The sequence below is a fragment of the Plodia interpunctella genome, chromosome 25 (genome assembly GCF_027563975.2).
Source record: "Plodia interpunctella isolate USDA-ARS_2022_Savannah chromosome 25, ilPloInte3.2, whole genome shotgun sequence".
In the NCBI taxonomy this organism is placed as follows: domain Eukaryota; kingdom Metazoa; phylum Arthropoda; class Insecta; order Lepidoptera; family Pyralidae; genus Plodia; species Plodia interpunctella.
The window spans coordinates 1,715,588-1,742,490 of record NC_071318.1 but is presented as its reverse complement, the minus strand read 5'-3'; the positions used below and the strand labels follow the sequence as shown (position 1 = coordinate 1,742,490).

Below are 26,903 nucleotides of genomic sequence, written 5' to 3'. Positions count from 1 at the left end.
TCTTATTTAGTATCATTGCGAGCTAACGTGGGAACAAAATTTTGTTATTATCGATTCTGAATATTCTTAGACCAGATTAGGCGCCATTGTCTAAGTAGGTATTAAATACTTTTAAACCGATTACTTTGGATATATTTCGAGTAAGTATTAAGTAGTACTTGCTCAAAGTAATCGGTACTCAAATATACCTATTAATAAAATTTATAACCGAAAAAATATTTTATGTGACTCAATGGGGATTTCAGAATCAAAAGTACCCTAAGTATGTGTTATTCCAGACTATATTCTACCAGTGTGCGTGAAAGAGTAACACACACAAACATCCTCACAAACTTTCGCATTTATTCATATGTATACGTATAATATTAAGTAGTAGGTTGTACTAGAAATTTGTACCTACCTCTTAAAACCCTATAACGTACTGTGGAAAATATTTGTCCATTTTGGGTAAAAAAATCTGTCAATTAAAGATAATAGGTACCTATGTAATTTAATTAATACAATAATGGTATTACTTTGAATAAATCAGATTTTTGGGGTATTGGTAAATCAATGTCAGTTTTCTTTTTCAAATGATAAATTAATAAAATAATTTATTTTAATTTTTTACACAAATAATCAATAAAAAAATATGTTCTAAAAATTCACGTCATCAACACTAATATTTGAATATTTGTATACTTACTTACTACTTACTTAGTAATTAAATTGAAGTAGGTAAGTATATATATATTAGGACAAATCACACAGATTGAGCTAGCCCCAAAGTAAGTTCGAGACTTGTGTTATGGGATATTAACTTAACGATACTATATTTTATAACAAATACATATATAGATAAACATCCAAGACCCGGGCCAATCAGAAAAAGATCATTTTCCATCATGACCGGGGATCAAACCCGGGACCTCTCGGTTCAGTGGCAAGAACTTTATACCACTGCGCCACCGAGGTCGTCAAAACCTCGAATAGTAGTGGAATACCTAATATTGTGATATTTTATAGACAAAATGGCATAGTGTACCTGCAATGAATGAAATATACATTTGTTTTTTTAACTTTAACCCTTTCGATGCCCACCCGCAGCGTAAGACACCATTTTGGTAAAAATGAGTCCATACTTAAAAAAATAACAAAGAGTTAAGTATCAACTCAACAGCAGATTATCTGTTTTAAAACTTATTGAAAATAATTACTTATGAATGAATCTGATCCAGGCGAATGAGCGAAAGAGACATCGATATGGCGCCGTCTACCTGAATTGTCATAATTCGCAGAAATATTTTCGATTTCGGTGACAATGATGTTAAAAAATTGACAATGCTACTGGAAGACTTTTGTTTAACGCTCTAGTTGTTAGATCCAATGAGTCATATTTACATACATACATTTTTTCCTTCCATCAATTACTAGCTTTGTCCGCGCCTCCGTCCGCCTGAATTTCTTACTAGGAACAGCGAGATAAAGTCAAAAGTGTTCCCGTCAGTCTTTTTATTTAACAAAATGTAATCTCTTTTTTCATTTTCAAGTAGGTTATACTAACATTTTATATTACTAATTAATCTATATAATTCCATAATCTACATAATACACATCTAAAATGTAACCAATTGATTGAATTCCACGAACAAAAAAGAAACTGAAAAAAAAAACAAAAAAAATGTGTCGATACAAAAAAAAGAGCGAAAAAGTCGAACGAATCCGCCTCATACGAGTGGCGGATTCATTCTACTTTACTCACTAACTCATCAGGCTTGATTCACAACCCTACCCTTAACTCCAGGCCAATCAGAGCAAAGGGGCGGAGCTAAAGACAGAGACAGAATGGTATGGGATAACGTAGCTGTGAAAGAGAAAGGTATGATGAAGGTTGTGACGGTTGCCGGGCGGTACGGAAGCGAAGTCTGTGCCAAACTTGACAGTGTAACTTTGGACCTCATCTTGACAACTACTAGCATTGAACGGGTTGATTTATTGCGAATATTGACGCGAATCACGCAAAATTATTAAATTTAGAAAGTAATTAACATTGATTAAATTTATTAATTCCAATTTATTCTACCACTATTTAGCTTTTTAATTACGTATTTTCATTTTTGATGATAAATTAAAATAAAGTGATTACATAAACTAATTAATTCCGATTACAAGACTGGTCGAGTCCATAGTGAATATTAAGTGGATAGTTGACAGCTGAAAGAAACTTTTTATTACAACAATAAGTTGAAACTATATGTGAAGTGTCGGACATTTCCCGGTGAGTGTCGTCGCGATGTCTGAGACCGGTCGACGAGGAGCTGCATACACCATCGATAATATTCTTGGACATACAGACAGACAAACAGGTAAGATATTAGTGAAATTAGTAACGCTTAAAAATACCTAAATTACAAAAACTGCATGTATTTACCTTTGTGTAATAATGTTACATATTGTGTTAGCGGACCCAGGGCTCCGACGCTCAACGGCTGAAGAAAAAACCGCGAAAACGCTCAGATGAAAGTAACATAATTTACCTATTGCTGGTGTTATTTTAATAAACACTAAAACAATTTCTTGTCAACCTTAGAGTGTAATTAAATAAGCCCAATATATTTATTATATTATTTATATATTTATAACCCTGGGCACTGTTGGTTAAAGACCTCCCCTTAACAGAGATTTATGGAAAAATATCCCAATACATAATTGTGAAATATGTTATTGTATTACCTTTAAAATACTATGCTATTTATATATATAGGTATTTAGTTTAAAATCAAGTGCAAGACTATTTAACTCTTGATTGTAATCAGTAATCAGTAGGTATATTAATTGCACCTTTCGATTCTGGAGACAAAAAACAATTGAACAATAATAGGATCGCAGTCCGATTGGGTCACGCAGGAACTGAGTAATAGTTAAGTTATTATAGGTAGCCTATTAAAAATAACAAATTTTTCATAACAAAAATTAATTATAACATTGAGCGAACATTCTTCATGATTACCTAAATAAACAAATTATTTTTTTTAAAATCTTATTTAAATGCTTAGCCACTCACATATCTGAGAGTTTCCCTAGTGTGTCTAGTGTCTAGGTAGTGTCCCTAGCCATTAAGTGTAGGAGTCCAAGGTCTGCTTTCATACGTCGACATCCCTAGTTGTCAGACCATTGTCAAGCATATCATCCTTGACGACATCAAGCCAGCACTTCTTGGATGTGCCCCTTCTGCCAGGGCCAGGCGGGAGCGGCTTAGCCAGACATTTATTCCCTACGTAATTAGACACAGCCTATATTATTATATATTTTTAGGGTTCGGGTAGGTATACATTGTAAATAAGTGTTAAATAAATATAAGAAGGTTATAAATAAATAACTTGGTAACGTAACGCGTGTATTGAATGTGGCGACCCTTATGGAACAGCCGAAGCCGAATTAACCGAACGTGATTCGTGTAAGAAAATAGAAATTATACTTCATCAATTAAATAAATAAAAAAAAAATGATTTTGTAAAATAAATTAAAATAACTAAATTAAATTTTGTCAACTCAGCGCAATGCGTTCGTGCCGTTTCATTTCACTATATAAAATGTCTAGGCGCCACTAAACTAAACACTTGCTTGTTATTGTGCCCCTGTAGAATAATCTATTTTATTTTGTGAAGTGACATGTTTACATCTTATATAGTGATATAATCGGTGACCTTACCTAATCAAGCTAATCATGTTTAAAAAGTCAGTTGTTGATTCAAACAAAAGACATCAATGGGTTTTTGAACAAAATATAGAGACAAGTAATTCATAAGAATTTGAACTTGTATTTTGATAATTATGGCGAGAGAAAATTTACATAAAACTAAATTTTTACGTGGAATTTTTTATTTTATTATTATTAATAATATTTTTAACTTTTTCTACTATACATTTATTTATATTTTGAAGGGAGATTAATTCCGACTTTAATATTAATTATTTTTTAAAATTAATTGAGAAGCATGTGTGTGACATGTAAAACAAAACCATTTTAATTATTGGCTTTAAAAATATGTTTCTGTGGCACACGCCACTGTGTCCTTGAGTGGATATTAGTGGATGAGGAGAGACTAAGGAACGCACAGCTTTGGCAGCTATTAGGCAACAACAGAACTTATTCCCAAGGAGCGTTGACGGTTGGGATTAAAATGACAGCCCAATTTTCAAAACTTTCAGCATTGACCCTAGTATTCATGGGGCTACAACCCGGAATGCAACCAGGAACAGGCCAAAATATACAGAAAGAGTTTCTATATAAACCAAACAAGCAGTCTTTCGTCTTATTGATATCTTTCTGATATTAACAAATTCCATTAAGAGCACAGTAAATAAATAAATATATTAGGACAAGTCACACAGATTTAGCCAACCCCAAAGTAACTTCGAGACTTGTGTTATGGAATACTAACTTAACGATACTATATTTTATAACAAATATATATATAGTTAAATATCCAAGACCCGGGCCAATCAGAAAAATATCATTTTCCATCATGACCCGACCGGGGATCAAACCCGGTACCTCTAGGTTCAGTGACAAGAACTTTACCACTGCGCCACCGAGGTCGTCAAAACCTCGAATAGTAGTGGAATACCTAATATTGTGATATTTTATAGACTACTACTACACTATATTTTATAACAAATACATATATAGATAAACATCCAAGACTTAAGCCAATCAGAAAAAGATCATTTTTCATCATGACCCGACCGGGAATCGAACCCGCGACCTCTCGGTTCAGAGATAAGCACTTTACCACTGCGCCATCGAGGTCGTCAGTATTTGTGCTCTCTATAAATTGGCGTGTGCTATGTATAATGATTTCGGCGAACTTTTGCGGATTCGGCATACATTACTGGTTCTTCATAGCGGTAAATAACAGCTCTCATGCAAACTACCCAATGTTCATGCATTCGCGTCGGCTGTCTGAATTCCTCGTTAGTGTATAGCTGGCATAGGTAGGGGTTACAGTGAGTATATTTACTAGGTACTTACTACTTACAAAAGTGCTTAGAATATTTTAAGGATAATTTAACTATTGTTTACTATTGCAATAATGTCACTTATCCTGATCAGACACTACAGAAACTAAATATTTGTTATTACCTAGAAAGTTCATCGAATTTGTAATGTAATTACCATGAAAAGTAACACTAACGAGCCCTGTTTTACACACTAAAAAATCGCAAACCCCAAATTACCACTCTTAACAATACAATTTGTGCGCAAGATTATTACTTTTACCGAAGTTTAAGCACGCCCCCCGCGGCGCACCACAAAACCAATATTTTGTTATTATATTCCAACACATGTTATTACAAAGAACATAATAAATATTAGCCCAGTATAAAAGAAGATTATCACACTCTGCTAGTTATTAAAGGATTACATAATATTATAACAAGCGCAGATTTAGGAGTGCTCTTGAGAACCACCGATTTTGAATATTCAAGATCGGTGACCGCAATGTAATTCAGCTTTTATTGATATTTTAAAGTATTACATACAGCTGTATCTTGAATACAAATACTGTGTCATTGTCCTCTTTGACGGGTTGGACAGAGCCAAGAGTAGCGTAACTAGAAAGCTTGACAATGTGGAGTGTGGAGGACTCATTATTAATAAATTGTGAAAATCATTAAAGAGCTTGCTCTTTATTGATTTTCACAATATGCGCATCACGCTTCTTGTTTCTTTGCGTGTCGATGGCATATGAATGAATGAATGATTTATATATAAACTTATAGGTATACAAAAATAATTTATCGGTTGGCTCCACACTAGCAAACAAATAAGCAGATGAACTATTTACGTGGAGACATATTTAACAGTAGCAAAACCACAAAATTTGCTGCAGTCTTCACTTTTGCATTGTGAAGTAAATAAATGAATAATAAATAAATATATTAGTTCAAATCACACAACCTGTGTGATAGCTAGTTCCAAAGTAAGTTCGAGACTTGTGTTATGGGATACTAACTCAGCGCTATCCCGTTTCATAATGCTTTATCTCCACATAATTTCATGATTATCACACCACGTTTCTTCTCGATTCCCAATGTCTTACTCTTCATGTTTGAATTCTGGCGTAAAGTGTTTTTTCCGCTTGCAATGACGGAATAAAAGGTCTTTTAGTTTGCTTTTGTCGATGGGGTCGCCCGCCTCACTATACTCGAGTTACGACAATATGCCTAAATTCTTTAAAAGTTTGTTAAGTTAAACAAATGTTGATCAGCCTATCTTGCTTACTGTTAATATACTTGTATATCTGTGTGTTGGAAATACCAATATATTTAGTTTAGATTTTTTTATTGTCTATGGCTCAAGTGTCAATTGTTTGTTTTCTCTCTGTGTTGCTGCTATCTGGAGCAAATACACGTAATTTCAATTAGCTTATTTACTTTACCAGATCTACAACGTTACAATCCACTATTTCATTCAACTTTATTCACTTACATACAATAAATTTAGTCTAAATTAAAAGTTGTTTTTGGTATCATATTTAAATTTTTGTTTACTTGGTGATATTTTACTCCTAATTGTATCATTTTATTTCCGATTCAATAGAAGTGTGTTATCGCATGCCGTTTAGTTCAAATAGACGATAAAAATCCGCTTTACTCATATTTTCCGGAATTGGCTACAGTTTACAGCGCACGGCCATACGATTTTCGATTTTATTATATTGTCGTAAGGATTTAATGACGGTATACGTTGGAGTAACAAGGTATAAGTGCCAATTTGACAGGATTACCTACTGGAAAACGAAACACACTAGGGATTGATTGTAGATCGATTATTAAAAGTGTTCATATAGGTATGAACTTTTAACATAGGTAGGTTTTATCTTTTTGTATTTATAAAGTCCACATATTTTTATTCGCCAACCAAGTGTTACAATGATCATAAAGTAATTACAATAGTGTTAGCTTAGTCAACTTTTGCAGGTTTTGCGAATTCTATATGTTAGCTGTATTTGATACAATTCAATTTAGCTTTTTTCATCGCCATTAAAACAGGTCAGCGGGTAATCTGAATTCTAAATGTCATCCGAAGTGGAGATTTATTTAAGAGATAGAGAAAATGTGAGAGAAATTCCATTCTCCATATCCACTGAGATCATTAAAAAAGAAAAACTAGCGGTACTTTATGTCCATACTTCATAATCCGTCAACTTTCAACGAAATAATTTACATTTATACAAAATTTCACTGTTCACTCGCCAAAGGTTCGCAAAATGTTTTCTAGTTGTTAAATGTCGCTTACTTATTAGTGATTAAGTGTTTTTAAATAAATGAAAGGACCTATCAAGATTACGATTTGTTTAATTATAAAAAAAGTAACGAAATTTTTCAAAATTTTATTTCGTAGTTCTCGTCAAATGTTTCTCATTTGCAAAAGTTGTGCTAAAGAGCACTCGGCGTAACAAACATTCTGCAAAATGAACAATATAATTATATGATTGACAAATACATTTTCCGACTAAGTAGAACGCATAAATCCGTCGTATACAAGAAATAAAAAAACGAATAATAGATAAAATCATCGAATAATTTTGCTAAAGAGGCATTTTGCGATTGAGGCAATTTCAGAAGCTATCTTTGACACCGTTCGTGTGAATTGCTTTCAGAGTTACACAGTCTACTGCTTAATTTTAATTACATTTTGGGACAATACAACATTCCAAATTGTTTAACACGATATTAATATTTTGATGCTTTTGCCCTTTGATGCCAGTGTTGCCGGCCGGTAATCCAAGTTAATCAGAATTAATAAACATTTAATTAAATTTATTTCTCTCTGCCAATTCATTAGTTTTTTTTTTTTACTAAGAATTATCAGTTAGTTGACATAAGTTATACTGATGTGAAATATTTATATCTTATGTACCTATGTAATTATAATTTTCAGCCATAAAAATTTTGTATTTTAACGCAGATTTTCTATTTTAAAATGCAATAAAATATACTCCGAATGAAAGAAAAAACTATGCCCACTTCAAATCAAAACATCACAAAAAAAAAAAACAAAAATCAAAAGGTCGAGAGTTCATTCAAAATGAAATAGCTAATATAATAAACATTTTGTCTGTTTCTTTGTGCACACTGATCTCTCGAAATCCCATAACAATTGATACAAAGAAATTAAAATGGTATTAGTAGTGCGCGTATTTATCGAGTGACGTTAAATGCGTAACAAAAAGACTACTTATCGATGCTATTTTCATATAGGGGGCAACCCTAATTCTGTCTACATTCAAATTTGGATCGTATTCTAATGAGATAAGGTTAATTTTCGTTTGTGTCGGAATTTAATTAGGCAGTAAGTTTTTGAAGGGTGGTCCGTTTGGATCATTATTCGGTTGTAGGGCTGTCTGTATGTTTGTTCGTTGATCTGTCAGCAACTACTGGATTATGAGATCGATGTCATGTAGCGGACCAGCTCGGTGGGAAAGTAGTTTGTAACAATGAGATTTGTTAAATAGTTGTTTAATTATTTAATTGTTTGTTTTGTATTATTTTTAGTTTATGCGGATTAAATAATGAAAAAAAAAATCTCTTAAGTTAAATGGTTGTCTGTCCATTTGTCTATTGTATGAAAATATAATAGTTAATTTTTTATTTCTTTGATAGAGTAATTTAAAAACTAGCAATGTTTTCTTTTTTCAAAAATATATTGAATTTAAATTATGATAAAGACCAATAAAATATTTTATAAGTAATCATATCTTTTTAACTTCGAAACTTTTCTTTTTAAAACTTGTCTGAGCCATCATAATAATATAAACTATAAAATATTATACTATCTGGCGTGTGGTTCCCGCCCTGGAATAAGACTACTCCATATCCTCCCTTGGAGAAGTATGTGGCAACTATGAGATAAGAAACCATGACAGCGGAGAGGCGACAACAGCATTCCATTCAAGAAGTTTGACGTATCTTTAATCACGATTAAATAAATAAATTATGAGACTAAAATAAATTATGAGCTATGACGCCTGGAAGCTCAGGAGCTTATATAAAACTAGATGTCGCCCGGGGCTTCGCTCCCGTGGGAAATTTGAAATTAAATTATAGCCTACAGCAATCTTGAATAATGAACCTTTCTATGGTGTAAGAATTTATGAAATCGGTTCGGTAGTTTCGGAGATTACCCGCCTCAAACATACAAACTCACAAAGTCACAAACGCTTACCTCATTATAATAAGAGTTATATCATTATTTAGATAGATATATCATAATTTATTTAACACCATAAAAATAGTTACATACAAAAGTTATACTTGTTAAATTGCTTAGCAGTATCAGCAAAACAATACAACATCTCGAAAAATATAACGAGATATCTGTTCCAGATCGCGTGGAACTAAAAAGCGAGAGCGGCGGTCATTCGGACTCCGAGCACGAGGCCGAGCACGCCGAGCACGCCGAGCACAGCGAGCACAGCGACTTACACAATGATCATAACGATCACGAGCACTTGGAGCTCGAGGGACGCCCGCGCAAGGTAGCTTGAAGTCTTATATTTATCAATTTAATTTCTTATTGGATAAATCTACGTTACGATAATAAATCGATTCCAGAGCGACGTACAATCGAAAAGGTTTTTTGTAAAAAAAACCTTATTCATCCTAATTTCACCGATTATTTATTTTGGAAGTTGTTGTATTTGTTATGCTCAATATATAGTAAAAAATTGTGCCGTAAATAAAAAAGATACTATATATACCTTTAGGTATTCCTTCCAATCAACCAGCAATAATTTACATAATAATAATAAATATATTAGGACAAATTACACAGATTGAGTTAGCCTCAAAGTAATTTAGAGACTTGTGTTTCGGGATACTAACTCAACTATACTATATTTTATAACAAATACATATACAGAAAAATATCCAAGACCCGGGCCAATCAGAAAAAGATCATTTTCCATCATGGCCCAACCAGGGATCAAACCCGGGATCACTCGGTTCAGAGGCAAGCATCATCATATTCATTGCTATTGCAATTTGAATCATGTATAATACAGCATAAGGTCTCTTTCAAGCAGGTGCGGCGCAGTCGGACCACCTTCACTACGTACCAGCTTCACGAACTGGAGCGAGCGTTCGACAAGACACAGTATCCTGATGTGTTCACGAGGGAGGAGCTGGCGATGAGGTTGGATTTGAGCGAAGCCAGAGTACAGGTTAGTGTTTCTTTACCACAACATTTATAAGAACTTTTGTTAATGATCTTGGAGAAAAGGCTGCGGTGAAGTTTGGCGCGCCGCTTCTTCTCCACCTGCGCTGTGGGTATCGGGGTATCGGCAGAAACTTTAAGTAAATCTAAGTGACTAGACGTTAACCAGGGCTTCGCTTTCGTGAGATTTTTTTAATAAAATATAGCCAATAGCAATCTTGTATAATGTACCATTCTAATAGTGAAAGAATCGAAATCGGTTCGGTAGTTTCGGAGATAACCCGCCTCAAACATACAAACTCACAAACGCGTACCTCTTTATAATAATAATATAGATTGTATATCTCTCGCTATGTGGTCAGACTTCTCTTGTCCTACCGATCAGATAAGATGAACTTTTGTTTCTGTTGGTTTATATATCTTAAGTTGATAATATATTGTGATCACAGTTGACTAAACTGATTTTGTTGCTCACCGTTTTCGATTTAGTCAAATGTGACTACTACTGTGTGGAAATAACATATATTATTCAATCACATAACTAAAACAGTACAATTATTTTTTAATAGTACAACTTTAGTGCAAAATATGTTCTTTAGTATAAAATGATCAGTTTTAAATCGTATCGTATTAAACTAGGTACTGCGGTGGTGGTGTAATGGTTAAGCCTGTGGATCGAAAGGTCCCAGGTTCGAATCCTACTCGTTTTCATTGCCCACCACTGGCTTTCGGTGAAGGAAAACATCGTGAGGAAATCTGCAAATTGGTTTATTCTTATTAACTTGTGTGTGAAATGGAGAAGGCAATGGCAAACCACTCCATTGATAATGCCAAGAAAGTTGTTGTGTGTATTTCATTCCACGTAATAACCACGACCCTCAGCCATGAGGAATACGACTGAACTAGGTACATAAATAACCACATTTCTAATTACTATTTAATGTGAAGTATGTAATTAAATCTGCGGAAACCGCAATTTTAATATCGGACCTCCATAATATGTCCAAATTATAATAGGTAGCAATATTTGTGAAAACGAATGCTCATTTATTTCCTCGACTTATATTAGGTAGGTACCATCAAATTTTTATTCTAAATTCAAATTTTAATTTCGAATTAAGTTTATGACTTTTGACACCCATTTTTATGTATTTACTCAAGTCACGATTATTGCAAACCGAAATTTTCTTTCATTCTTTCACGGACCTGGCTTTTTTGTCAGGGTGCGGCAACATCTCTCTGACAACAATAAATGCAAGTTGCGCCACTCAACTTTGACGTTGAATTTAACATGTGCGCCGCCGACGTTTATACAAAACGGGCGGCGTACTTTGCGTTTTTCTGCGCAGGTCAAAGTTAACGTCAAAGTTGGCGTACTTTACGTTTTCTGCGCAGGTCAAAGTTAACGTCAAAGTTGACTAGTGCAATCCACTCTTAACGTGTAAAAAAATTTTTTTTTGTCAAAAATTCCTGGTCCTACGAAAGTGTGGTTTTCTAATTTACATTAAAAAGCCACGGAACATGCATGCGGCCCACATCATGGAAAGTGGTCACCGTATCTTATGGCCGCTTGCAACACCAAGGGTATAAAATCAGTATGTAGCAAGTTTACAATTTTAAGTGGGCATTTAAACACTAAAACAAAATGGCCACTAACTAGTGTAAGTGGCCGTAATGAACGATTATAAGGCGGTATACACAATGGTCCGCTGATTCGCGCGTCATTACGCTCTTGTGAGAACAGCCCTAATGTTTGCAGCGTCCGTCACCTCCCAAAGCAGGGCTGGCAATAATCAGTTTTAATATTGTTAGCGTTTAATTTCTATAGTCTTCTATATCAGATAAAGTCTATCAGAGTAGTAGCGTCGGACCCTGGGCTCCAACTCTTAACGGCTGAGGAAGGAACCGGGAAATCGCTCAGATAAGAGAGAGAGAGTAGAATATAAATGAGCCGCTCTGTATTAATTTTTATTAATTATTTAAATTATGTTTTATTTTCTTTTATTTAAAAACATTATTGCACGAAATTTCAAATCTATGTACAAAAGGTGGATTTAATGCCATATGTCATTCTTAACCATCAAATCAAACAACGATAGCAAATGGTGTCCTAAAATGTACAAAAAAAGAAAAATAATAATTAATTTTACTCAATGTAATATGATTAGATTTATCATCAAATGAAATAAATAATTTTAAAATGTAATTAATAAAAAATAAATAATATCGACAACCCTGGACTCCGTCGACATTAGCACTCATCACTGCTGTGGCTAATTGTCCACCATTTTAATCACAGCAGTCTCGTGCTGACGTCATTCCGCTGGAATTTAACGCCAGAGGATTCAGATTTACACTTACAATAAAATAGTTATATAGGAGACTGGTTTTTACTCGCGACTTTGTCTATTATCTCTGCATGGTTGCGTTCGGGGGCTGTGTAGCCACGAAATCCAGGGTAAATGTAAAAAAATAACTACAGAGCATATTGTAAAGCGATGTCTTAATATCCGATATATATGGGGATCGAACCCGGGACCTCTCGATTCAGAGGCAAGCACTTTACCACTGCGCCACCGAGGTCGTCAATATAAATAGACTAGCGGCCTCTCCCGGCTTCACTCAGGTAAAACCATAATTTTAAGTAGCCTATATTACTCCTGAAGGTTTCATCTATCTCTATGCTATATTTCATCGAAATCCCCCCAGTAGTTTTTGAGTTTATTACTTACATTAAATTTTAAATTCATTTTTTTTCTTTCTATAATATTAGTATTGATATATAGCACTATGTATTTATTTTTATATATCTATTTTTTATAATTGTGAACCTAAATGATACGCCATACGAGTAACTCGTCGAGTGCGCAGAATCGAGACCCAACATATAAACAATTGTTTGTTTGTCATTTGCACCGGTTCGTAAGGTAAACGAATAATAATTAACCATGAAATTTTAAAGATTTGGCTGTGATTTTATAACCAGCCGCCTGGCTGAACTTAACCCTCTTTGCGAATGCTATTGTTGCCTATCAGAACCAATGTTCGTGGCTCTTAGTCGCCTCATTTGATATCCAGGGGATGATATAGAGCGGTTCTATTTTAAGGCCTATTTTGCTCATACGCCAGAACAAGTTTTGTCACAATCGCACTTTGCAATATTTGACATTGACAGAACGAGACAAAACATAGTTTAGCATAGAAGTATGCTTTAACTTTTTTATGAATTAGATGGTATGACTTAATTCTAACTACTTAGCCTCATAATTTTCGTGGAAGATGTAATTTTTGCCAAGAAGTGTATAATCCCCGCCGTAAGCTGTGTGCAAGTGCATTCATTAGTGCACATTCATATTTAGAATTCGACTGCAATTAAAATTTCGAGATTAAGTACTCGGTTCTGAGACATAAAAGAGAGATTTAAATGTTTTCTCGGAAAATGTCACTGACTTTTATTATAAAAAGGGTAGAAGTAATGTAAAATTTTGATAAAAAGTGATGACTATAAATAATATTAATAAAATAAAATATTTTTTTATTCAGATCCATATATAAATAAAATAAATAAATAAATATATACGGAAAAATCACACACATTGAGCTAGCCCCAAAATAAGTTCGAAACTTGTGTTATGGGATACTAACTCAACGATACTATATTCTATAACTAACTATATTAGGACATTTCCATGTTGCCCTGACCAGAGATCGAACCCGGGACCTCCAGTGTAGCAGATCGGCGCGATGATCATGAGGTCACATAAGTTAGTAACAATTTTGACTTTTATATAGGCAATAATGGTTTCAAGATTACAAAGATCTAGATTTACAGATTACAAAATTCTCTCATAATCTAACATCAAAAAGGTTACAAAAGGGTTAAGATACGGCCAATCGAGTACAATGGTTTAAATTAACCGAGGTTTAGTTACAAGTGGCCTATGCACTGCAATTTGGTAATAATTACCGCGGCGGGGGTTGGGGGGTAGTTGGGGTGGGGGACGGGGGCTGTAATCTGTGGTAGACGGACACTTGTAGAGGGTGCAGTCTGGGTTTAAATTTAATGCAAGTTTTTGGTTACTCTCTCTCTCTCATCTGATATAGCGTTTTTACGAGCGTCGGAGCCCAGGGTCTGCTTCCCTACTTTTCGTCTCCACTTCATGCGGTCGTCGACATCCCTAGTTATCAGTCCATTGGCACGCATATCATCCTTGACGACATCAAGCCGGCACTTCTTTGGTTTGCCATCTCTGCTATCCATCCAATAAGCCATCAATTGCCACTTAAAGAAACATAAAATTGTACGAAATATCCGTACAAAAAAGTAGATAAAACTTCAAATCTAAAATATTATATGTAAAGTATAAATCAATGCTGATCTCACATAAGTAATAAGTGCAATACACATGAGAACTTCTTTTGTGAGATCGGAATGCGCTAATTTGAACCTTAAGTTCGTATGCTAAGATTCATGTGAAGCGCAGGTTAACTTGGTATAGGATAGGGTTGTCCAACACTGGCAATTAATTGAAAATATATATATAGGTATATATTTTTATTATTGAAAGATGTCATGCATAAATGTGTAATGTTTAAAAAAATCTCGTGGAACGCCCCGTTTCAAGGAAAGATGTCCAGAATGCAAGCATTTCGCCACGGAACCGTATTAATGCGTTGAGCAAAAAAATATCGTTATGAGAAGCGTTGAGATTTCTGTCAAAAAATGTTTTCTTTCTGTTTAGTGTGGAAGCAAATAAAGTCACAATACCTAGCACTAAGATAATTTTATACTATACTAACATTCTTTACTCATTCCGGCTTCGAATGGTTTAATAGACTGTTTTGTATGTATAAATATTTCCGTTAATAAATTGTCTGAATTACAGTGAAAACTGCATCAAAATCCGTTTTTTGGTGAAAGAAGAAATTTTGGAAACAGACGGACGCGGCGGGCTACATTGTTTTATACTATGTAGTGATTATTTTGTCAAAACCTCATAATTTAAGTTAGGATTGAGATACCGAAATTTCTTCTTCTCAAGTTTCTCAGTGTTGACAGCCCTAACATTAGGGTTGCACCACACGATTCTTAAATCACACTCAACTCAGTGCAAATTACTTTAAATCCACTCCATAGAGCGCTCACCGCCAAACGACCAACCCTTGTACAGCACCCACTCAAATTCACATTCTAACCCTTAGACAATAAAGTCCTTTTTCACTTAACTATGATTCATTATAACCGAGTTCAAAGTTTGACGGAAACTCAAACTTGAAGTCAAAGGGATAAGGTGGATTTTCAAATGGGGATTTTGAAGTGGAAATTTAGATCTTGAGGTTCTAATAAATTTTGAAGTGGTGGTTCGATTGCAATGTTCTTTATTTAGTATTGGCTCAGTAGTTGATAGTGATCCTTAATTGAGTTCTGACTTAATTGGGTGTCGTACTTGTTGAGATCAATTGGGGAAGATTTTTTTGATTAATTTGTATGAAATTGTTTTGTTGCCAGGTTTCTTTTTTAGAAACACTTATTAAGTACAAAAAAAAAGAATAAATAATTTTAAAATACCTACGTTTTTAAATAAAGAAATCGTTTCTACTATCGAAGCGTAATTCGTAGCATTTCGTATTATATTCGTACAGCAACACGCATTTTGCTACGACAATCAGTGCTACGATTGTCGTAGCAGTATGCGTGTCGTTCGTAGCGGCGATCCTCTACAGAGTTTGTAGCGACGGTATGTAATAGATAATAATTCCTTGTATTACAGGCAATATTATTTTAATTATACAAGTTTTGAGTCCCATTGCCGGGCAAAACTCTTCCCCGCACTTTCACCCGTCACTGACTAATTCCATCTCGTTCTAATTTTTAAAATTTGCTGCCATGTTCTCCTTAGTCATATTCTTCGAAAAATTAAAAAAATTCAAGTTAAAAAAAAATTAAATCTTTATTTTCAACTTACAAACAACTAACTCAAAAATTGACTTTAAAAGCTAAGTCTATATCACCGTCTTCCAAAGCGCTGGTGAAGAAGTGGCGCAACAAACTTAACCGCTTTATGCTTCAGAATGTTTCTTCAAAAATCTCATTTAGGAATATAGAACATATCATAGGAAAGTAGGACGATATACATTATTTAAGTGTCAAGAAAGTTGACAAAAACAAAGTCAAGAACGAGAATTATCTTAAACTAGCTAGTTTCACACAGTTATTTTTCCGGGATGAAAGGTACCCTATGTCCTTCTCCATACTTCAAATTATACAAATGTATGTACCTCAAACTACACTGTGTATGCAAAATTTCAAAAAGTTTGGTTGTGTAAATAGAGCGTGAAGAGGTAACAAACTTACTTTCGCTTTTTTATTATTAGTGAGGATTAGGATAAAATAATACTTGGCTATAGAAATTGCATTCAGAGATATTATGCTACCAATTTCGCTCGGCACGCCGCGCCAGAGAAAAAATCCACGCAGACTTTCAACTTTAGCAGTCTTTTAATTTTTTTATTGTGTAATTGTCGGCAATTTGTCATCCCCCCTCCACACCTCAGCCCCGGCAGTCGACTACAATGGAGACGTAATGAAATGCAATTACCCATACGTGGTTTCCATTGCTACCCTCAAATGTGGCAATCACGACCTTACGTGAAACGCTATACAGTCCAATTTAGATCGACAAACGCGAGAATAGAAACAAATTGAGTCGGAGTATGCCGCTAATAGAAGACATTGTGAATGGAAAAATTGGTGTAATTTCATAATTTAACAGCGCGGTCTTTTAAAGTCTTTGGACTTTTAAATTGTAAGAATATTACGTGTAATATAATCGATATAATGGGCGTGTGCTTCCGCCCTAAAATAGGACCACTTTGTATCCTCTTGCTTTGTGGATGTCGTACGAGACATTTGACGACCGCCTTGCGGTCATCATGCCGGACTGCTACACTGGAGGTCCCGGTTTCGATTCCCGGTCAGGTCAACATGGAAAATGATCTTTTTCAAATTGACCTAGGTCTTGGATGTTTATCTATATATGTATATATGCTATAGAATATAGTATCGTTAAGTTAGTATCCCAGAACACAAGTTTCGAACTTACTTTGGGGCTAACTCAATCTGTGTCATTTGTCTCTATATATTTGTCCCTATATATTTATTTACATAGCCTTAACAGTTGATAGATAACAATAGCATTCCCAAGAAGATTTTTTTTATTTATAGTAATTTTTTCCCCGGGCGTCACAGCCTCTAATGTAACAGGGAATACGGGAGAAAGAGAGAGAGTAACAAGTTGATGTTTGTTCCAGGTTTGGTTTCAAAACCGCAGAGCCAAGTGGCGCAAGCGGGAGAAGGCGTTAGGGCGGGACCACGCTCCGTTTATGCATCATGACCACGGTGAGTAATCCTACTAATATTGTAAATGTGAAAGTTTCTGATGTATGTTTATTACACATTCAAGCAAAATCTATTGTATGGATTGTTATGAAATTCGAGTAGAATATATCCTGGAATAACACACAGGGAATTCTTTGTCTCAAAATTCCGACGGGAGCGAAGCCCCGGGCGCAGCTAGTTCTTTATAATCCTTACCTCGTCAAGTTCTCATGGGGTCATTACAATATGAAATCAGAAACGCTTCTATTTTCAACAGTACTCATAAAATTTAATTTAAAAAAAAACATGATTTTGAATTTGGAACGATCACTACTGAAAATAAATTAAACATCTTTATAAATTTTAGTTGCTAGGTTTTGCCCGCGGCTTCGCCCGCGTTTTTCGTGTTCGTATTATTGTCTATTATCTCGGGTTCTAAGCAACGTATGGTTATGAAACCTATACCAGGTTTTGAGTTAGATTATCCGTTATATAATTGTGAAAACTGCATCGAATTCCATCTAGTAGTTTTAGCGTGATACGGGAATAAACATACAGAAAGACAGACAGACCAAAATTAAAAAAAAAATGTTATCGCGTCTGTTAGTCCCATAAAGACCCACATACCTAATTATTTTTCTTTAATATCTCCTGTGTTCACACATAGCCTACTTACAGTTTTATTATATGTAAATAGATTAGTAGATTACCAGTTATGTACTATCTACTTTGATATATAGTTTTAAAATCAACATATCTTAGTGACAATTATCAAACGTTATTTAGCGTACTGAAGAAGGATTGATAAAATAACAGTGATTACTGATGAATTAGACTATAATTACTGATTCGTATCGTATCGTAAACATTACAGATATGACAGGGTTAACAATTGCGCACTTTTTAAACCTCCGACGACAAAAGTGAATCTGTATGAATAGAATAGAATAGAATAGAAGAATAATTTATTGTAAGTAACTAAAACACACAAGTTATTTACGAAAAGTACAGCACAACGACACTGGAATTAAGTTTAGCACTAAAACATCCTGTGTGCCTTGCACCTGGTCAAAAATGTCATGGATCAGTTCTTACTCTATTCAACGTGAATGTGCAAATCACTGATATTCTGCCACGACCTGATAGACGACCGATGATTAGTATTGCCATCACAAATTAGCAGCAAATTAGCAACTAAACGGCGGAACTGGTTTTGATCTAGTTTTATTTATATGAAAGAAAATTAATTGAGATTAAATCGAGATGTTTATAATCTATGTTTGGATATTATTTGTGGGTTAATTTAAATAAAAAGTAGCCTGTGTTTGAACGGTGGCCTTTATCTACATGCATACCAAATTTCATCAAAATCGGTCGAGTGGTTTGCCCGTGAAAGTAGAACAGAGAGACAGATATACATTTCGCATATTAGTATGGAAGTATAATTATTTCGAGATTTACCAACCCTACTAACGATTTAAGTATTCCACATATCAGTGACAATTACGGCTAACTGACAAACGATCGCGATGTAATTTGTAGTGTGTACGCACCCTATATTCACACCTAGGGTTGTCCCCACACGTGAGGGCCGTGTCAGGGACACGGTAGGAACGTGGCATATTCGTTACCGTGGTGAGACCACGCGTACAATTTCTATAAGTACCTATGTGAAAATCGAATAATTCTATAGATCAATATTTTTGTTATTAGCTAATTCTTTGCTGTCTTTATTAATAGTAATTATAATTATGCTGTGAACTATATTTTGCGTGTAGTATTTTATAGTTATACGTAAAGGTATTTTTTTTTAAATTAATGTTTTGTAATTATGACAAGAAATATTTTTGAGTTTTGGTTTGTAACAGTGAAAGAGTATACTTAGATATTTTTATAAATGCAACATTTTGGGTCAAAGTCGTAATAATATTTCCTATATATTAAGACCTCAAAATAACTCTTCTACGAAATAGTTTAGTAAAAAAAATATTAGGTACAAATATACCCTACTTTGAGGTAATTTCCTTCAATTGATTACAATCTAAAATGAAGGTTTAAAATCTGAGACAATTATTATTACAATTCAGTATTTATAAATAAAAAAGTATCAGTCACTAATGCTCATTTAATAGCTCGATGTAGCCAACTGTCATTATGTCGGTTTGACATTTCGTCACAGTGGTTCTCAATCTGTATAATATTTGGTAATTTTAATTACATCTTAACATTTTTTGTAAGAATAAAATTAGTCAAATTCAAATTTTACTACAACAATTTGTAAAACAATGTAAATACCAAGTATATAAAATATTTTAATTATAAATCTTTTGTTATTATAGACTAAGTAAATAAATTTGGCTTCCTAGTTAATTTAACTAATTACCACACACATATATATTTTTTACGTCCTGGAGTTTAGCGGGTTCATTGAAAAATTCTTAATGTTATATGTATTGATTATAAATATGTGTAAGAAATAAAATGATTCGATTTATAATTGCTATTATTGGTTCGAGATAGAGAAGTGATATCAGATTGTTTCGTGAATATTTTATTCTAATACATTTTTTTACCAATGCAATGTTTCTTTGGAATTGATGCCGAGTGTTATTTATTTAATGCCTTTAGTTAAAGTTTGAGAGCCACTGTGATAATAGGCATGATTTATTTTTCGTTTGTTGTTACACACCTCGTTTCCGAAAGCTATAATCGCCCCTTGTTTTAATTTTTAATCGATTTACCATTAGCATCGATTCCGTGTGTCACATTTTTCATAATTAGATGCTTATCAAATTTTAACATGTTATTGGTTTGTTATTCAGTGTCAAACAAAGATTTTGCTGTACTTTTTCATTAATATTTTGCTTGATGACTTTTTATTTAACACTTTATTATTGTTAACAAACTTTAAATTTTATACAAGTACATGTTTTTGCTGTCGAATTTATTTTTGATGTTATCCGAGCGAGGTCGAGACGGGTTAACTAGCAAAGCCGCTAATAAAATACTATTAAATAATTAATCACACATCTATTGGTGAAAACCGCACAAAAATCCGTCTGAGAGTTTTTGAGTTTATCGAATTCATACAGACAGAGAGACGCGACTGGAGAGGACTACTTTATTTGATACAAGATGTTGCCTGGGGCTTCGCTCCCGTGGGAATTTTGAGATAAAATATAGCTTAAAGCAATCTTGGTCAATGTACCTTTTAAATGGTGAAATAATTTTTGAAATCGTTTCGGTAGTTTCGGAGATTACCTGCCTCAAACTCACAAACGCTTACCGCTTTATAATAATATAGATGTAAGAATGTTCGATAAATATGTTAAAGTAATATAAAAACATTTAAATATAATTTGTACCATATTTTACGCAAATAATTTGTTCAATCATTGAATAATATGCTAAAGTTAGTGAAAATCTAATAAATAGAAATGCAGATTTAAAAAAAAAAAAAAATTAAATTCTATTTTTAATTTACTTATCTAGGTACATATTTTTTATTTATTTAAATGGATTTAACGGTAACTCACTCGATTAGCACAAATCGTTAATCGATAAAACACCAGGTGAGAGTCAACAATGGCCATTGTGCACTATCACCGGTCAAAGTAAACAGCGGTAAATGTCGATCACCCGATCACCTGCGTGTTTACTTTCGTGTTGTGTGCACGGTTAGTTTGGGACAAACGTGGTTAATATGATTTTAAACTATATTAACGTTTTTTTTTTGAAGCGGTGGTGGTGTAATGGTTAAGACGCCCGCCTGTGGATCGAAAGGTCCCAGGTTCGAATCCTACTAGTGCCACATGAGTTTGTATACCAATCTGACTAATGTATAGTAGTTTTCATAGACCATCACTTGCTTCCGGTGAAGGGAAACATCGTGAGAAAACCTGCACACTGGTTGATTATTAGTTGTGTGTGAAATAGAGAAGGCAATGGCTAATCACTCCATTACTAATGCCAAGAGAGTTGTTGTGTGTGTTTCAATCCACGTAATGATCACGACCCTCAGCCATGAGGAATACAACTATGAAAAAGAAGAAGAAGAACGTTTTTTTAAAGTATGTTTGTTCTTCTTATCGAGTACTAGCGGCCTGATCTGGGTTCGCTCGGGTAAAACCGTAATAAATTATACATTTACACCTTCCTCAAAAACCACACTATCTGTTGAAAAAACCGCATCAAAATCTAAGCACACATAGGGACAAACAGACAGTGAGAAGCGAGTTTGTTTTATACTATATAATGATTATTGCTGACACTCGTCTCAGATTCAAATCACACTTGATGACTACCTGCTTACTAGGACAGAGTGATAGCATACAAACTAGTGGATATTTGTATGAGCATTTCGATTTTGATTAAAAATCCTTTAAATTTCGAATTATCGGTTACGATTTTATGACCGCCTGCCCGACATAAACTCTCTTTGGAATTGTCATTGGTGCTAAAAAGTTGTTGGTAAAAAGTATTACATGAATATATGTAATACCTATTACATAATATTAATATATATACAAACAAGTAAGATCATTTAATATTATACAGATATGGAGTAGTTGTGGTTAGAATATAAAATTGCCACATGTCACTCATCGGGGCTACCTATGTCAATTAATTTCGATTTTTGACCATGGTATTTTTGTTCAACAGTGGTCGGCGAGTGGGGCGGAGGTGGCCCCCCTGGCGGCGAGTGGTGGGCCCTAGGCCTCGGGGCCGGGCTTGGAGCCCTAGGGGTGCCTACGCCGCTGTGGCACGATGCTGAACCTGCCGCGGCCTTCAGAGCTCTGCTTCATAGGTAAGAATTTAGTTTATTGATGTCTCAATCTTTACATTTGACTATGGTTCGTTAACTCATTAACGATCAAAATAGTACTTAATATAATTAATAGGTACCTTGTGTGTTAGTAAGTTTTCATCGTCACAATCAGAAGTTCGATATTGAAAGTACTGATATTATTAAAAATCTCTAGTTCCATTTGTATGTTTATTGTGAACTGAGATATTTACTCTGTTATTTTATTTAAAAAATATTAATACACAATCGTATTTCTAAATGTAAGTTTATGAATGTATCACTTTACGAAGAATATCTGCGGTTCTCAAACTATTTTTCCTATCTGCAGGTACGTCCTCGCGTTACCGCCGCCCGCGCTGCGCCCCCCAGAGCCGGAGCCCCCCGCGCCTGCCTCACCCCCTTCCCCACCTTCCCCGTCCTCGTCCCTCGCTCGTCTGGCTAGCGCTGAAGCGTTACGTCTTCGAGCCCACGATGCGTTGTTACAGGACAGAGTCGCTCTTCAGCATAATAATAAGGTCCACACGTAATGCATTGATAAAAGAATGGGTAATGATTTCAAAAGGATTCAAAAGTGTCATGGTCAATAATGGTCATAATAAAAAAATATTATCACATACACACAATAAATTACTTAATTAAATAGAAAATATTAATGTCTATTATTTTGTACGAACAATAAGCAAAATGTTTAAGGTATTTATTTTACTTTCACTGAAAAAAGAAATTGCTATGACAATATATACCTTTCTCTTCATTTGTATTAATTGGTGTGCGTAAATAAGTATAAGACGTGTGCCTTAATGTGTGTAGATAAACCGAAATTACATTTTCAACTTAGCATTCCATAAGATCTCATGTTAAAATAATATTTCCCATGTAAATATAATAATGTAAATATATGTTTAGGAATTAATGTGTGAATAATTTAGATCAATGAATTCAATATTGCTGTTGTAATGAAACTTTGTATTTATTCGATACAATTAATGTGCAGTTCATTATGATAAGCATAAATATGAGAGCCAACCATATTAGTAACCATTTTATTGAAACCATCGAACTGTATTTTCATTCATATTGTAAATATACTTTGTAAATAGTACGTTGAAAATTATTCGATACCATTTAGCACCTATTTGTATTTTGAGAATATTGTAAAAATAAATAAAATTGTACATTTCAAATTGGAATAACACAATAATTATAGTAATTATTGCAATAGAACATTTTGAGCACCATTGTCATTTTTTAAAAATTATCTAAACTATGACGATAAATATATGTAAAACTGGCCAGCAAAAATATCTTCTAAAATTGTACAATTTTGTTGGTGAACCTGTACTTAGAATAACTGTATGTAGTCAAGTTATTTATTGAATAGCAGTAGAATTAGAGAGTTTGCAATAAATTTTAAGTGTAGCGATCGTAATAAACACATGAATCATATTTGCCGTCTTTACTTTTACACATTCAACCTTAAATAAAAAAAAATACAATAAAATAATCCCATTTTTCAACTGGTTTCGAACAAAGTAAAATTCCAAGTAAAGTAATTAAAATCTGTTTTATTGCATTAATATATGCAAAGATTTCGCGACAGAAACTAGGTAAATAAATATATATTATAGAGAATGTAGCATGAGGTTCCCGCCTCAAAATAGGGCCATGCTATATCCTCCCGTTTGATGTCAAACGAGGTGACTGAGGGATAAATACTTTTTTACAAAAATGTCAAAATTTTAGCTCAATCAATTGAATATTTTTTTCTTCAAAATTGAGTTACAATATTCCCCTCGTACAAATATAACATACATTTCATACATACGTTGCTAGTTCAATAAAAGCTTGCAAAAAGCCTTCACATGTGATTCGCAAAAGGGATTGATGTCAGACAGAAGGCCTGTCGTAAAATTATTGAAATATAAAGGTTAATTTTTAAACGGACCCCGGGTTTTGAGGCTTTTCAACCACGAATTTGAGTAGTTCTTATGTAGTAGTTTTCATAGACCACCACTTGCATCCGGTGAAGGAAAACATCATGAGGAAACCTGCACACTGGTTGACAGTTTAGTTCACAAGGGAGCATGCGAGTACGATTTGAATAAATTCTGACACTAGTGTTAGCAATAACACACTATCGATATGATGATGATAAATGAAGAATCTGATAATCATATCTTAACACCTCCATTGCTGAGTACATCAAACGTCCTCAATGAACACGGGCCCTACAGTGTACATGTGTCAAGGGCCTTCCAGTCACTTGCCGCCCCTTGATCCGCGGTGGAATCAAATCGATTCGAATTTTTTGAAATGCATTGTTTTTCCCTTTGGTGATCCGCCATCTATACGGTCTTTTACCCTGATTGTAAAGTGTGAGGTGTAAAATATTACTTTTTACCATGAGAAATTCATTGTATAAAATGTGGAAGTGTGTTTGTTTCTCTTTCGATTACGTTTAAACTGAGAAATAAATATGATTTTTTGTGTGAAGATAGTTGTGATGTTTTGAATGAGTTGGAAGGGTTGAGAGTATATATAGGTAAAGATTTACCGCGGGTATCCGTTAGTAAGATAATAATAATCATTATAACTTACCAGTTTTTCACAGGTAAGTAATTTTTTTTTGTTCCGTTTCGACAGAACGTATGATGCTCCTACAGGTATATAGGATCACAGTTCAATAATTTCAGAGTGTCTTTAAATGCAATAATAAAATAGTAATTGACAATAACAATTTCACGAATTTTTTTTGTCCCGACTTTGACCGAACGTGTGGCACCCCTACATGTATATGGGATCACAGTGAGCGATTAAATTTGCTCCGCCGATGGTTCAACAAAGAACTCGAGTGTTTGAAGAAAGATTAATTTGGCAAAAATTCGGCTCTCGGTTTTAAGCTGTCATAAACGTATTTAGACCATGAATATGTTATACCTATAAACAAAAATGTATTTAAAACACATTATTAATTGTTGAGTGATAACTGAACTTTGAGTGTCCCGTTTCCAATTTTACTTCCAAGAAGGGCATATAAAGGAGAGAGCAAACGTGGTGTCGAACAGGGAGTTCAAAACAAAGGCTGATGATAGAGAGAAATGGAAACAACTCCATCGACAAGAGCCTTGTTCTCAAACTCGGTAGGTATTTAAGTTAGTTCAACAATATTTCACTACTTCAAATTCGACGATCTCGGTGGCGCAGTGGTAAAGTGCTTGCCTCTGAACCGAGAAGTCCTGAGTTCGATCTCGGGTCGGGCCATGATGGAAAATTATCTTTTTCTGGCCCGAATCTTGGATGTTTATCTATATATGTATTTGTTATAAAATATAGTATCGTTGAGTTAGTATCCCATAACACAAGTCTCGAACTTACTTTGGGGCTAGCTCAATCTGTGTGATTTGTCCTAATATTTATTTATTTATTTTAATTCAAAATTCTTTATTCAATTTAGGATGATATACATAACTTATTGACGAACAAAAAAATTACTTAAACTATAACTACTGCCGACTTCAAGAGCGCAGGTGAAGAAGCGGCGCAACAAACTTCACCGCGGCCTTATCTCCAAGGACGTCAATTAACAAATGTAGATCCTATACATTTATTAAAAATGAAGAGGACGAATTTACATCATTATTAAAAATGTCAAAATTTGAATAAATAAATAAAAGTTGTATTTTTAATAAAATTATTGAAAATTGTCACAAAAGTTTTATTTAGGAAGCGTATTGAGATATCATTGTGCTAAACTCATTGATTTTTAAGTGCCTATTTATTACTGAATTCGTATGATTTTTATGTGCCTATATTCATTACTGAATGGTATTCGGCAGCTCTTTAAAAATCTAAATAAATTACAGGGCGCCGATGATAGCCTACTTAACATTTAAAGTGATATAAAATCAGTCGGATAAAAGTGTAATGTATTTGTTACATGAATACACAAGTTGTAAACAAATGGCTCTTTTAACATTATATTAATTGTATTCTTTTAACATTGTACTAATTTTATTATTTTAACATTGTACAATTTTTTTTTGCTTTTGCCCGCGGCTTCGCCTACGTTTATTTCGTGTTATTTTTGTCAATATATTGGGTTCTAAGCAACGTATCGCGTTGAAACCTATATCAGATTTTATGTTAGACCGTCTCTCACCCAACCAGTCCTTCCCAGATATCGCTGGAGCGACGCTGTGAAGGCTGATCTGCACGAGCTGGGAGCGGTCAATTGGCAGACCTCCGTGCAGAATAGAAGATTATGGCGTACTCTCGTTTCGGAGGCCAAGATCCACTCTGGGGTCACTGAGCCAGCGTGGTAATTATATCTCAACCAAAATTTAAAAAAACACCTAGTTTCATTACCCGTTCGGATTTTACCCCCACGATCGGGGGGTCACTCCTCTCCCCACTCCCACCCCCCTCCGGGTAGCAATAAGTAACAGTTTAAAGAGATTACTTTGGAGGTAAGCCATGGTAAGCACATCCACTAACGCCCGACGGTTAAGAACTTT

General features: G+C 34.3%; 1 protein-coding gene across 2 annotated transcripts; it reads left to right on the top strand.

Moving 5' to 3' along the window:
- The first annotated feature begins 1,747 nt into the window (after positions 1 to 1,747).
- On the top strand, positions 1,748 to 23,835 carry LOC128680949 (retina and anterior neural fold homeobox protein 2-like). 2 transcript variants are annotated; one of them, XM_053764466.2, is made up of 6 exons: positions 1,748 to 2,345; positions 9,376 to 9,527; positions 10,074 to 10,211; positions 17,516 to 17,603; positions 22,245 to 22,389; positions 22,718 to 23,835. In XM_053764466.2, the coding sequence occupies exons 1-6, from the start codon at positions 2,273 to 2,275 to the stop codon at positions 22,914 to 22,916; spliced, it is 795 nt and encodes a 264-aa protein (XP_053620441.1). In that variant the 5' UTR covers positions 1,748 to 2,272; the 3' UTR covers positions 22,917 to 23,835. The 2 variants fall into 2 exon arrangements, with proteins under 2 accessions (XP_053620441.1, XP_053620440.1); XM_053764465.2 differs by having other exon boundaries at positions 10,071 to 10,211.
- Positions 23,836 to 26,903: the final 3,068 nt, after the last annotated feature.